At 38.2% G+C, this 15140-nt stretch overlaps 1 protein-coding gene and 1 long non-coding RNA gene across 5 annotated transcripts in view; one reads left to right on the forward strand and one right to left on the reverse strand.

Annotated features, from left to right (window-relative positions):
- The first annotated feature begins 3812 nt into the window (after positions 1-3812).
- Positions 3813-15140, forward strand: part of VPS45 (vacuolar protein sorting 45 homolog) — an 82054-nt gene continuing 70726 nt past the window's right edge. For 2 of the 4 annotated variants that reach the window (XR_002515955.2, XM_021923252.1), the window contains exons 1-4: positions 4574-4856; positions 5544-5678; positions 9377-9437; positions 14522-14601. Coding sequence is in view for 3 of the 4 variants with exons in the window: in XM_021923252.1 (XP_021778944.1) it covers positions 4764-4856; positions 5544-5678; positions 9377-9437; positions 14522-14601 (369 nt within the window). In the remaining variant the exon portion in view is untranslated. Of the gene's footprint in view, positions 4857-5523; positions 5679-9376; positions 9438-14521; positions 14602-15140 lie in introns of all 4 variants that reach the window. The other 2 variants (XM_003892567.5, XM_003892568.4) reach the window with 2 other exon arrangements.
- Positions 13559-15140, reverse strand: part of LOC110740794 — a 76859-nt gene continuing 75277 nt past the window's right edge. The window contains exon 4 of the long non-coding RNA XR_002515967.2: positions 13559-13642. This is a non-coding gene — a long non-coding RNA (uncharacterized LOC110740794). The remainder of the gene's footprint in view (positions 13643-15140) is intronic.

The following is a 15140-nucleotide window of genomic DNA, read 5'->3' on the forward strand; positions in this document are numbered from 1 at the left end:
AAGCAGATCACTTGAGGCCAGGAGTTCGAGACCAGCCGGGCCAACATGGTGAAACGCTGTCTGTACTAAAAATACAAAAATTAGCTGGGTTTGGTGGCAGGCGCCTGTAGTGCCAGCTACTCAGGAGGCTGAGGCATGATAATCACTGGAACCGAGGCAGAGGTTGCAGTGAGCCGAGATGGCACCACTGCACTCCAGCCTGGGTGACAGAGCAAGACCCGGTCTCAAAGAAAAAAACGAGAAATGTTTCTTGCTGTGGAGTGGTTGTCATACAGAAATCCAGCTTCTTTGGTCATCTCAAAATGCTACAAATGGTGAACTTATTTGTAATCAAAAGTGTGAATTCAGGATCGTTATTTTAAAGGAGTCTGCACAGGATTTGATAGCCGGTTGGTAGTCATGCTACGAGCCAAGTCAGCTATAATATTCTCACTGTGGCTATTATCAATTTACCTACTCAGAAAGGTGAAATCACTGAAATTACTGAATGTGCAGACAGAACTCTTCATGCAGCTAATTTTTACTTAATGATTTAAAGCTATTGCATGTTTTTGCTACCGTAAAGCTCAACACATCACAGTGAACTGTGATGAAAATTTAACAAATTCTGTTTAATTTGAGGCTGCATAGACACTAAGCCTCTGAAATCATTTGAAGCATATTTTTCTTAAGTTTTTTCTTCATAAAAATTGCATGTTTTACAAATTATGATGGAGTAGGTCAAATCTTCCCATTAGTATTTCTATTATTGTATAGTAATACAAGATCAAGTCTTAATGGAAATTATATTTAGAAACTATAGATTACATTTGCTGAAATTGATCTATGTTTACATTTTCTTGTCAATGGGAAATACATATAACCATAAGTGAAAAATAAACTAAAACATGTTTATCTTTTGATTTCTAATAATCAAAGCTGATATTTATTGAGCATTTACCATGCACCATGCACTGTGTAAAATACTTTTTTGCACATTATTTCATTTAATTGTCACAAATTCACGAGGTAGGTTATGTTATTACCATTTATCTGATGAGGAAATGGTTAGAGAGGTTAAGAACACTGCACAAATACTAGTTGTATGATACAAGCAATCCTTTCTTTCTTTCTTTTCTCTCTTTCTTTCTTTCTCTCTTTCTCTCTCTTTCTTTCTTTCTTTCTTTCAGGGTCCCACTCTGTTGCCCAGGCTGGAGTGCAGTAGCATGAACATGGCTCACTGCAGCCTCGACTTCCAGGGCTCAAGCAATCCTACTACCACGCATCTCGAGTAGCTAGGACCACAAATGCACCCACTATGCCTAGCTAATTTTTAAATTTTGTGTAGAGACAAGGTTTAGCTATGTTTCCCAGGTTGATCTCGAACTCCTGGGCTCAAGCAATCCTCCTGCCTTAGTCTCCCAAAGTGCTAGGATTACAGGCATGAACCACTGTGGCTGGCCAATACTGCCATTCTTTATGCAAATATTTTTTTCAATTGTTATCAAGTAGGAAATCTAATTAACTTCAGTTTCATTGAATTTCATCTTTACTTCCTTCCTATCCATGGCTTATGAGAGAAGTGTTAACATGAAGCAACAAGGATTATGGTAAATAGAGAATTAATAATCTAAAATAACTAAGAGTTGGCCATATTGTTATTATAATTATACTGAAGCTTATTTACATATTCTTTGTTTTGTGTTGAAGCCTTGAGTTCTGATGGGGGAAAATCATGATTTTGATTAAACACAAAATTGCTTCTCGCCTTTTGGCTAAGATCAAGTGTAGATTAAACACAAAATGAGTAGTTAAACCTCTAAATAGTACACACTTTGGAGAAAGCTGAAGTACATTTAATTATTTAAATCATTCCTGATTAACTTACATATTTACAAGCCGAAATAAAATGTGCAAATGTAAATAATGCTTTTTCTTTTCTTTTTTTTTTTTGGAGACAGGGTCTCACTCTGTCACCCAAGCTGCAGTGCAGTGGCACACTGTAACCTCAACCTCCTGGGTTCAGGTGATCCTCCCATCTCATCGTCCCAAGTAGCTGGGACTGCAGGCGCCGGCCACCATGCTCAACTAATTTTTTGTATTTTTTTGTACAGACAGGGTTTCATCATATTGCCTAGGCTGGTCTTGAACTTCTGGACTCAAGCGATTGGCCTCGCCTTGGCTTTCAAAGTGCTGGGATTACAGGAGTGAGCCACCTGCCTGACCAATACTGCATTTTTTGACTTCCTGTTTTCTATCCTTAAAGCACTGATTTCTTGGACCCAGTGAAAACAAAGTTTTCAAGTTGAAGATTTTAAGTTAATGTAATCATTCATATTTGAAGGATGTCATGATTTATTTTTTAATGTCTTTACTATTGAAAATATTTCTTATTATAGTTTATTTATGCCCTAAATTAAAAATAAGCAGGCACTTCATATTCTGGATTTGCTGTCACTTGCCTACAACAAAACAAGTAACTCTGGGTTTATACTGGATGAGTTACAAAGCAAGAGTTTGGATTTTATCATTGGTTTCAGTCCTAATTTTAGAGGTGTGGGGATACAAAAGAAGTTCTTAATTTGGAGACATTTAAAATGGCTTGTGTGGTTTTCTTCAGGAAGGAAGCATGCTGTCTAACTTCAGGACCATCACAGCACCCTTTAAATATGTAATAATTATTTTGTTCAAAATGTTTATGTTCCATATCTTATCACTCAATGTATAAAATATCACTGCCACTGACACCATTTACATTTTATGGAAAATGGAGTGAATTAGTAAGCTGTCAAGTAGGTATTTTCCTCCTCCCTCAAAAAGTTATGTGTCCAAGTATAAATCATCAAAAGGATGCAGATTCTTTCCATATATTGCTTACAAATTGACTATTGTTTAAAAAGGCACAAATTTCAAAAAAATAAAAAATATAAAAAATAAATAAAAAGGCACAAATTTCATAGACAAGTCTTTATCTCCTCCTTTCTTAAAAAAGCACAGAAAATGGGGGAAAAAGTCTTCTATACTGCAGTCTAAATTATAGGTAGGAAAAATAAAAACCAAGTGACATGGGAGATTGGAGGTGAATTTTCAAATATCAGTAATTTACAGGATTTACAGGATTTTCATTAGCATTGTTTCCACGTTTTCTGTAAGATATGAACATTTAAATTGATAAGAATGGAATGTTCATATAACATTAGTTTTTCTTACTTGTATCCATTTAAAGATTCACATTTTCACTTTAATATATAACTTAAGACTTTTCTTTCAAAACACATCTAAAAATTAGTAAAATGCCTAAATGGAAGCTTTATTTACTTGGTAGAAAAGCTGAAAAAAAAAAAAAACATATTCTTCACAATTTCAGAGGTGACAAAAATCTCTTATATTTCAGTAGTTTCTGATCTCCCTTAAGGGATTTGAAAATTGTATATGATGTTGCATAATCTTAAGAAGATTAACGTTAAAGTGCTACTTGTCTATTTCAATTGTGTACTTCTTACAATATAATGAAAGAATTTATTTGGTAATCCTGAATCTATTGACCTCACAAACACTGGTCATTATTTTGGTGAAAATATTCATAAGCATTTTTAGTTACTGATTTCTAACAGTTGTTTCTTATTATCTGCCTGATTTTACAATTCCCCAAAGTAAAGGTGCGAAAAACAAACATCTACCCTCCTTTTCGACAAATGCCATGATAGAGGGGAGACTTGTGTGGTGTAAACACAAATGTAAACATTTGGAAGTTGATGGTTTTAAGATTCAATAAAAACTTGAAGGTTTTGGCTTCAAATCCCCACGCTAGTTTGTTTTAGTTCTACCGGATACATGTCCCCTACCCATTTCAAAGGACCCAGTCAACTCCGCTCTTGCCTGCAGTTTCAGCGTCGCGGGTGGCCCGCGCCCCGCCGGAGTTGGAGCTGGCAGAGTCCGATTGCTCAGAGCGCCGAGCCGGGGGTGGGGCAGGGGTACGCTTGCAGGTCCGGTGGTCACGCGGGCTGAGAGCCCCCACGGCCGACCCGCGCTGCAGACCCTCCTGGAGAACCTCAGGCCTCTCCTCAAAAACATCCCTAAAACGCGTTCCCTTTGTTCATTCATTCATGTTCAATTTCATATGCCCCTCTGTCTTGGGAAAACCAATTCGGGCCTCTGCAGCCTCAACACAGGGGCACTGTTCCCGCCTATTACTGACCCAGTGAAGCCGGGAAGACGAATCTCGACCACTGTTTCGCAGATACCGCGTGTGATTTATTAAATGCCGTCTCGCCGAGTCCCAAGTGGCCGGGAGCATCATGCCACCTCCCTTGCCCTCATCTCTCACTGCCATGCAAGAAAGCGTTAATGGCAAATAGGGACCACGGCCACGCTCCGTCGTTCCTGCTTCCTGCTTCCACAAAGCAAACCTTGTGCCAGGTTCCTCATTTCGCGAGGCTCCACTCTCTTGGGCTTCAGGCTGCGGCTGCGCCTCCAGGACCAAAGGGCAATAGAGGTCTGAGAGTCCGGGCCACAGGCATATGCAGGCCGCAGGTGGGAGGAGAATAGCGCCCGCGCGTGGCAACAGCCCAGGGCGTCTCAGCCGGATTTTTCCATCCCCGGGATAGGCTTGGTGCCCCGTACACTCAAGCGGAACTACAACTCCCAGCACCGTGGTTGCCCGGACTCCCGGAAGCCGAAGCCCGGCTGGGAGGAAGCAGCTGAGACCCCGCCAACAGACCGGGGGTTAATTTAGACAGAATAAGGGGCGGGAAGGGCTGTGGGATACTTGTCAATTCGCCGCCATGAACGTGGTTTTTGCTGTGAAGCAGTACATTTCCAAAATGATAGAGGACAGCGGGCCTGGTATGAAAGTACTTCTCATGGATAAAGAGACGGTGAGTTTGCTTTTGCTCAGCATTTGTCAAGGAACCCTCTCAACCTTACAATAGCTGGTCCCATTCCACAGTAGGATTTAGCATTTAATTAAAGATATGAACATAAGGGTCAGTTTGTGTCGAATTGAAAAGTTGTATAAAGCTTGCCCGGTGGGTTTTTCAGTCTAAATGGCTCCAGCCACTGCCCAGAGACTACTTCTACCCGAAACAATTTATTGGAATCAGAAATCTTTTAATAAATGTCTCTGCCAATAAATCATTAATATGTTAGAGCACTTGGAAGACTTTGGGATGGGCCTACTGTTTCCACTCAACATTGCGTTTTAAAAGTAAAGCTGTTGGAGCTCAAGCTGAACTGACAGGTTATTTGTTGGCCATAGACCAGAAAACAAATTCTTTAAGGTGATAGAAAAAAATATTTTTGGAAATGTATGGATTGTTCCAGTTCAAAGAGAGCATGTTTTTTCTTTGTTTTTTGTTTTTAACCTTGACACTTCAGCTGAAAGGAGAGAGCGTATTTTTCGTTCTTGTATGTTACCTACCTGTTTGGATGTTCAGTAAATGTTATTACGTATATTACTATTTAAGTTATCCAGCTAAGTATTAATGAAAAAAGAGGCTTAGATATGCTACTTGTTTTTATTATACTAGACTAGCATACTTTTAGTTAATCCTTTGTTTTTACAGACTGGCATAGTGAGTATGGTATACACACAATCGGAGATTCTACAGAAAGAAGTGTACCTCTTTGAACGCATTGATTCTCAAAATCGAGAGATCATGAAACACCTGAAGGCAATTTGTTTTCTTCGACCTACAAAGGTACTGCATAAACTGAGTTTCCATCTGCCCAGGCAGATGCAGCACACTCTAATCTGAAAGCATTAAGAAGGCAAAATAAATTTGTATTTTCATAATTTGTGGCATCATAATTATCCTGGTTCATCAGTATTATAACCTTCATTTTTCTTGTTTTGTTTCCATATTTCAGTTGACCCCTTACAGCCAATTCTTCCTTCAAGATGTCTTTTAGGTTCACAGCTATTCCCATTGCCACTAATGAACTACTCTTAACAGAGACCCACATTACTTTATTCCTGGATTAACCTCCGTATCTGTCACATTGAACACCATCAACACTTAATTTCGTATACAGCTATGAGTGTCTTGAATCTTTACCACTTTATTCACATTTATGCTCAGAAACCTCTGGTGGTTTGATGTTATTTCCATGATTAAATCTATATTTAGCCCAGGAGTTAAAGCCCTCCTTTGTTGGTTTGATTTGCCCATATGTATCTAGCCTTCCTGTGTCCTAGGTCTGCTCCTCCTCTGTAGCCAGCTGGGCTACTGTTGGAATGAGCAATTTTACATGCTCATTCCTGTTCACTGTTTGGTTTCTTTTCTTCCACTAATTAAAAGTTATTTGGCCATTTGTCACTTTTTGTCCATCACCTTCTAAATCTAGCTTGAGTTTCTCCTTTAAAAATCCTTTCCTATTTTAATACTTTCTTTTTTTTTTTGGAGTATCCCTGTGTTGCCCAGGCTGGAGTGCAGTGGCGCAATCTCAGGCCCACTGCAAGCTCCACCTCCCGGGTTCACGCTTCTCCTGCCTCAGCCTCCGGAGTAGCTGGGACTACGGGCGCCTGCCACCACACCTGGCTAATTTTTTTGTATTTTTAGTAGAGATGGGGTTTCACTGTGTTAGCCAGGATAGTCTCGATCTCCTGACTTCATGATCCGCCCTCCTCGGCCTCCCAAAGTGCTGGGATTACAGGCGTGAGCCACCGCGCCTGGCTGTTATACTTTGTTGATTCATATTCATATTCTTCAACTCTAATGCACTTTATCATGCTTGTACATACGTACTTTCCAGAATGCAAATTTGATCATGGCACTCCTGCTTGAAATCCTTAAATGACTTCTCATTGCTTTTCTGATAAGGGCAAAAGTCCTTGTAGCCTTCAAGGTGCAGCATGGTCTGGTTTCTACCATTTCTCCAGCCTCATTTCGAACCATTCCCCTTTTGCACTCTGCACCTTAATCACCTTAATCTTTCAATCCACTATATTCCCCTTGTTCTGTCATGCCACAGGACCTTTGCATAGGCTTCTTCTTCTGCCTGGAACTTCACTTCCTCAAGTAACCCTTCCCTGGTTTTGCTGACCAGGTCAAACCTGCCCCTTATGTGCATTTACAAAACCATCTTTATCTCCCTATTGCGTGTCATGGTTTGAACTTTTGTATGGTTTGGGTGATTACCAGCAGTAATCCATGAAAACAGATATGATATCTGTTTTTTCTCACCCTATATTCCCAATGCCTGTCACACAGTGGACACTCAATGAATAGTTGCTGAATTAATGAACACATGCTGTGTTATAATAGTTTCCAGTTGTTTCATATTTGTAGCTCTTAGTCATGATATTTTGCTTCAAGAGGTACCTTAGAGATGATCTAGTTCATTATTTCCTAATTTTTTTTTTTGTTTGTTTTGTTTTTGTTTTTTTTTTTGGAGATGATCTTTCAGCTGTATACTGGGCTGGAGTGCAGTGCGGCGCGATCTCACGTACTGCAAGCTCCGCCTCCAGGTTCAGGCCATTCTCCTGCCTCAGCCTCCGGTGGCTGGAGTTCCACAGGCGCCCGCCACCCGCGCCCGGCTGGTTTTGTATTTTAGTAGAGGCGGGGTTTCACCATGTGCCAGGATGGTTCGATCTCTGACCGCAGGCGATCGCCCGTCTCGGCCTCCCAAAGTGCTGGGATTACAGGCTTGAGCCACCACGCCCGGCTAATTTTTTTATTAGAGAAACTCTTTGACTGCTATGTACTGTCTCTCAAACTCTTTTAAGAATCTTTCCTTTTGGCCGGGCACGGTGGCTCACACCTGTAATCCTAGCACTTTGGGAGGCCCAGGCAGGCAGATCACGCGGTCAGGAGATCGAGACCATCCTGGCCAACATGGTGAAACCCCGTCTCTACTGAAAATACACACACACACAAAAACAATTAGCCAGGCGTGGTGGCAGGCACCTGTAGTCCCAGCTACTAGGGAGGCTGAGGCAGGAGAATTGCTTGAACCAGGGAGTTGGAGGTTGCAGTGAGCTGAGATCACGCCACTGTAGTCCAGCCTGGCGGCAGAGCAAGACTCTGTCTCAAAAAATAATAATAATAATAATAATCTTTCCTTTTTCTTTTTATTATTTTGTATATTCTCTTTTGTCTTTTTCCACATTGTCTGAACTTTTAGGAATCTTTTAATTCAGTTTGTTATTTTTGCCTAGCATATTACGAGGAAGTAATTGAGGTTTAAAAGATATTTTAAATTTTTTTCTTAAGATTATATTATAAAGTTAATTTGAATGCATTTTTAAATCTAAATGACAATTTTTAAAACCTTTTCCCCATTAATAAGCAGTATACATTGCTTACATTTTTTTTTTAATTCTGTAAAGAAAGGTGATTTTTAAAACAAATTACTAAATATGTTTAGGGAACAATTTATATTGAAATTTAACCAGGTATTATAGTATCAAAAATCAATAAAACCTGCATTATAATCTTATGTAATCGGAATTCTTATATTTTGACCATATAAAAATCAACTTTTTTGTTTTAAACTTTTATACTTTATTTTAAATTAATGTAATTATAGAAAGATCCTAGCCTACTACTTGCAAATACTTCACAAACATTGTAGTTGTGCAGAGTCTTACATCCCAATAAATTAAAAGCCAAAGTGAATATAATTAACTATATTTTCTCTTGAATGTTAATTTTTAAAGGAATAGACACATTTGATGTTCTAGGTAAGAATTTTGATCAGGCCAGGCGCAGTGGCTCACACCTGTAATCCTAGCACTTGGGAGGCCAAGCCAGTAGATCAGTTGAGGTCAGGAGTTCAAGACCAGCCTGGCCAACATGGTGAAACCCTGTGTCTACTAAAATTACAAAAAATTAGCTGGGTGTGGTGGCACAAACCTGTAATCCCAGCTACTTGGGAGGCTGAGACAGGAGAATTGCTTGAACCTGGAAGATGGAGGTTGCAGTGAACCGAGACTGTGCCATTGCCCTCCAGCCTGGGCGACAGAGTGAGACCTCATCTCAAAAAAAAAAAAAAAAGAATTTTGAGCAAGTGAATACAATTTATAGACAAACAGCTCGATGTGAGTTTGCAGAATTATAATCAATTTTATGTTGTATTTCAACATCTGTGTCCTTTATATTCTTTATCTTAATTTGGCCAAAATGCAGTTGGTTACTATTTAATATTATACACATACTATTAAATAATATATGATTCCTGATCATTGTATTCATCTCTTTTGTCTCCAGCCCTTACCCACCAACATGTGCACAAAATTTATCTGTCTCCAGCCCTTATCCACCAACATATGCAACACTTAACCTAGACTTCAATATGCAGTAGATGCAGTAAATAAACAAATCAATGGGTAATGCTTATTACTTTTTTCCTTAAGCAACTCTCCTCATATTTTGTTCGCTTGTTCTTCATTTTCTAGGAGAATGTGGATTATATGATTCAGGAGCTCCGAAGACCCAAATACACTATATATTTCATTTGTAAGTATGTTAGTTCACTTTTTCAAACTCGTAACAACATCCCAGTTAGTGTGTTTCATTGAGCCCTTTATGTCACTAGTAAGTTCATTGAATCTGTCACTATAAAGATCTCGTTTATTTAACGTCCTTCCAAAGTATTAAAAATCTGTTGACCTGCCGGGCATGGTGGCTCAAGCCTGTAATCCCAGCACTTTGGGAGGCCAAGGTGGGCGGATCACTGAGGTCAGGAGTTTGAGACCAGCCTGACCAACATGGTGAAACCCCATCTCTACTAAAAACACAAAATTAGCTGGGCATGGTGGCGCATGCCTATAATCCCAGCTACTTGGGAGGCTGAAGCAGGAGAATCGCTTGAACTGGAGAGGCGGAGATTGCAGTGAGCCGAGATTGTGCCATTGCACTCCAGCCTGGGCAACAAGAGCGAAACTCTGTCTCAAAAAAAAAAAAAAAAAAAAAAAACTTTTGACCAATATTCTGTTTCAGAGGGCTAAATGTGATTTCCATTCATCTTTGATTACTTAAATTAAAAATTTTACGTTTTACTTTGCCTTTCAAGATGCTTTGTAAGTCAAAAGTTGTAAGTAGACAAATTTTACATCTCACCCCTGCCAAAAAAAAAAAAAAGTATATACTTATCCCCATTTTACACTTAGGAATTGAGGCATGGAAGCTGATTTATTTTTTGAAGTGGGAAGGTAATACTTGAGTTTGTTGGAAAAGCAGAGATTTACTTTACATACCAGATAAAAGCCTTTCACTTCTCTTTGTTACTATATTTAATGCATTGAAAGTATAAATCATCAGGTAGTGATCTCTTATGTGCACAACTTTCTTGGGTTGGGGGTTAGGTAGGGGAGGTCTGGAAATAAACTAGGTTTGTATTTACTATACAATTTACATGGATTTTTTTGATCCAATACATTTGGCTGTGGAAGTTACATCCATTCTCCTCTAGATGTCATTATTGATCTTTATGTTAATAGTATTAGTGTAGTCTGTTTGGTAATATTTCCAAAACCAAGGACTAGATTTAACAGTAAGTAGGGCATTTGAGAAGTTTTAAAGCTTGCTTAAAGGTATTAGAGTTTTAGGGTTTAGACTACAGTCTAAGACATATGTACTTTCTTCAGCGTATACTACTTAAATGGAATAATGATACAAAAAATTAACATTTGTGAAAAGACTATATATAAGAGCTCTCTCATATTTTATTTCATTCACTTCTGTGTAGAACTGAAAAGTTATATAAAGCTCGTCCAGTGGGTTTTCAGTGCACAACGCCCCAAGAGGTAAAAATAGGCAATTTTATTAATCTGTGGCATCTTAATTTTTGTTTGTTTTTGGCTAATAGTCACAGGTTTTCTTTTTAAAATTAAACTTTCTATTTTGAAGTAATTGTAGATTTGTGTGCAGCTGTAAAAAAACAAAAAAACAAAAAAACACAAATGATCGCAGATACCCTTTACCCAGCTTCCCCCATGTAGTATCTTACATGACGATAGTACAATATCACAACCAAGATGTTAACACTGATACAGTCAGGATACAGAACATTTTCATCTCTATAAGGATCCCTTATATTGCCCTTTTATTAGCTTATATGGACTTCTCTCCCACGCCAACCCCCTCATTAACCCTGGTAACCACTAATATTTTCTCCATTTTATATTTTATCATTCGAAGAATGTTCTATAAATGAAATCATACAGTATAAAACCTTTTGGGAATGACTTTTTTTACTCAGCATAATTCTCTGGAGAGTCATCCAGGCTGGTATGTGTGCGTGCGTGCGTGTGTGTGTGTGTGTGTGTGTGTGTGTTTGCTTTTTTGTTTTTTTGTCTGAGAAGGAGTCTTGCTTTGTCACCCAGGCTGGAGTGCAGTGTCGCCATCTCAACTCACTGCAACCTCCACCTCATGGGTTCAAGCGATTCTCCCACCTGAGCCTCCCGAGTAGCTAAGATTACAGGTGCACACCACCACGCTCAGCTAATTTTTGTATTTTTTTTAGTAGAGACAGGGTTTCACCATGTTCATTGGCCAGGCTGGTCTGAAACTCCTGACCTTGGGTGATCCACCTGCTTCAGCCTCCCAAAGTACTGGGATTACAGGCATGAGCCACCAGATGTCGCCTGTTGTGTGTATTAATAGTTCATTCCTCCTTTGAGCTGGAGTTGCAAAAAAAAATTTTTTTTTAATTTAAAAATAGTTCATTTCTTTTTATTGCTGAGTAGTATTCCATGGTATAAATGTACCACAGTTTGTTTAACTATACACCATTGAAGGACATATGACTTGTTTCTACTTTTGACTATTACAAATAAAGCTGCTATAAATATCTGTGTACAGATTTTTATGTGAAAGTTAAGCCTTCATTCTCTGGGATAAATAACCCCCAGGAGTGCAACTGCTGAGTCATATGGTAATTGCATATTTTCTGTATTAAGAAACTGCCAAATGTTTTCCTTAGTGTCTATACCATATTACATTTTCACTAGCAATGCATGGGTGAACCAGTTTCTTTGCATCCTTGGGAGCATTTGGTGTTGTCTCTATTTTGTATTTTAGCCATTTGCATAGGTGTGTAGTTATTCTGGTATTTTTAGTATGATCACAAGCTAGATCTCTGATATATTTGTGTGTATATATACACATACACATATATATATATAAATATATATAAATCACATATACATATGTAGGTATATATGTACATATATCCCCTGTGCTGCCAAGTTTAAGTAGACATATATAATAACAGGATTACTCTTTTGCTGAATCTCTTGGCTAAAAATTGAATTGGTCATGAGGTGAAAGACTCCATTTTCCTCTAAACAGTTCTTTGTAGCAATTGACATTGATAATGGTTAATCTAGTGTTTACTCTTCTGGTTCTAAAAATTGTTTGATTTGGACTGTAAATCTATGAAGCAGAAGAAAAAAATTATATTAGCACCACAGCCTATGAAAAGTAGACTTCAGATTTCTTGGATGGCATAATCAATTTCAGAATTTTATTTGATTGATGTAAACTAAAATGAAATTGTATGTAGTGATTTTATTCATTACTAACTTGCAGCACAATTTATATCAGTACTAAGCTAGCTTGTTCATCTCTCTTTTATACTTTTTAAAAATATTTTTATGTTACTAAATCTCTTGTGTAATAGGCCCCTCTCTTTATTTAAAAAAACTTTTTGTTACGGAACATTCATTCATTTATTCATTTATTTGAGATGGAGTCTCACTCTGTCGCCAGGCTGGAGTGCAGTGGCACAATCTCATCTCACTGCAACCTCCACCTCCTGGGTTCAAACGATCCTCCTGCCTCAGCCTCCCAAGTAGCTGGGATTACAGGCCCATGGCACCATGCCTAACTAATTTTTGTATTTTTAGGAGAGTCGTGATTTCACTGTGTTGGCTAAGCTGATCTCAAACTCCTGGCCTCAAGTGCAATCTGCCCACCGTTGCCTCCCAAAGTGAGGGGATTACACGTGTGAGCCACCTCACCGAACTTTTAAAGACATACAAAAGTAGAATAGTATCATAAGTCCCAATGTACCTATCAGCTGGTTTCAACAGTTATTGAGCCTCACCCAATCTTGTTTTAGCTATACTGTCACCTACTCCCCCACCAATATTATTTTAAAGCAAATCTAAGACATTATATAATTTTATCCATAAGTATTTCAGTATGCATCTCTAAAAGATAAGGACTCATTTTTTAAAAAGCACGTTTCCATTATTACATGTAGATTAAAAATGAAAAATAATTATTTTTTTTCTTTTTTTTTTTTGAGACAGAGTCTCCCTCTGTCACCGAGACAGAGTGCAGTGGCATGATCTCGGCTCACTGTAAACTCAACTTCCCAGGTTCAAGTGATGTTACCTAGGCTGGTCTTGAACTCTTAGTACTATTTTCAAATAACCATTCAGCGTTCAAATTTAAAATTGTCTCTTTTTTTTTTTTTTTTTTTTACAGTTTTTTAAAATCAGGATCAAAGTAAGGTTCACACATTGCTGTTGGTTGATATGTTAAGTTTCTTAATCTTCTGTATAGGTCTTCTCACCCTGCGCCTGCTGCCCCATGCAATTTATTTATTGAAGAAACTGTTAGGTTTTCCATAGTCTGGATCTTGCTGATTGCATCCCCATGGGGTAGTTTAACATGTTCCTTGAAGTTTAAAATACTCCTCTATCTTCTGGTTCCTGTAAATTCATAGGTGAATACAGAGCCTTAATTAGGTTAAGATTCGATTTCTTCTTGGCGAGAATACTTTATAGGTGGTATTGTGTACTTTCATTGGCTATTTATTCTTTTGATATTAGCAGCTGCTGATGCTCAATGCCTGGGTCCATTCAATTGATTCATTAGGGGTTAGAAAAAATGATGATATTCTAATTCTGTCATTAACATTCGTTAGTTATTGTTGAGCCGGAATATTTTCACAAAGAAAAATTTTCCCTCATCTATTTGGTTACCTGGTAGTACAGTTTATATATAAAACACAGGATGAAAGTTTACTTCTTTCTCCTTATTCGCTATTTTCAATAAAATGACTTGGTTCCCTAGTGTTCTCATTCTCCAATCCCTCCGATGGTGGTTCTTTTTTTTTTTTTTTGAGACAGAGTCTCGCTCTGTCGCCCAGGCTGTAGTGCAGTGGCCTGATCTGGGCTCACTGCAAGCTCCGCCTCCCGGGTTCACACCATTCTCCTGCCTCAGCCTCCTGAATAGCTGGGGCTGCTACAGATGCCCACCACCACACCCGGCTAATTTTTTTTTTTTTATTTTTAATAGAGACGGCGTTTCACCGTGTTAGCCAGGATGGTCTCCATTTCCTGACCTCATGATCCACCTGCCTCAGCCTCCAAAGTGCTGGGATTACAGGCGTGAGCCACTGTGCCCGCCGGCAGTCCTTTTAATATATATATATATATAAAATTATGAATTTGTAGATTAAATATATTTGTGCTACCCATTCCAGTTTGAAGGTCACTTATTCATTAGGCTTTAACTATCAGGCCCTTTTACATATACTTGCAGCAGAAATTATCTCCTTTGAGTCAACCCCAACTCGTATGTTTCAGATTTCAGTAATGTGATCAGCAAGAGTGACGTGAAGTCATTGGCTGAAGCTGATGAACAGGAAGTTGTGGCTGAGGTTCAGGTAAACATTGGTCCTGTAACACATCTCGTATGTTGGCCCTTTTTAAATATTTGAGTGTAAAAATAAAAAATAAGGAAAGGTCTGTCTCAAAGTTTTTTTATGAACACTTAAATATGTTTATCACATAAGTGAGGAATATTGTTTTCAGAGGCAGCAGATAAACTAGTTTTGAATTTTTCAGAAGGATGTGATAGGTGATAAATGAATAAAAAGAATGACCTGTTTTAAATTATATTCTCTCTCATGACAACACATTGGACAGCAAAGTTCTTTTTTATCTGAGTAGAACATTATATCTCCTATTAGCAGTATGTTATTTTTACTAATTGATAAGTATGCATAGAGGTCTCCAGAAATATAATGTGTATACCTTTACAACTTTTATTTTTTAGATTTATTGTTATTGCTACTGTTTTGTAATTATTTTAATTCTCCCACGTTGACTGTTGTTACTGAATTATCAATTGAACAATTTTGTGTCTCTTTACACCTGTATTTCACCAAGTTTGGTTATATCATATTATATATCACATACGACA

The sequence above is a fragment of the Papio anubis genome, chromosome 1 (genome assembly GCF_008728515.1).
Source record: "Papio anubis isolate 15944 chromosome 1, Panubis1.0, whole genome shotgun sequence".
Lineage (NCBI taxonomy): Eukaryota > Metazoa > Chordata > Mammalia > Primates > Cercopithecidae > Papio > Papio anubis.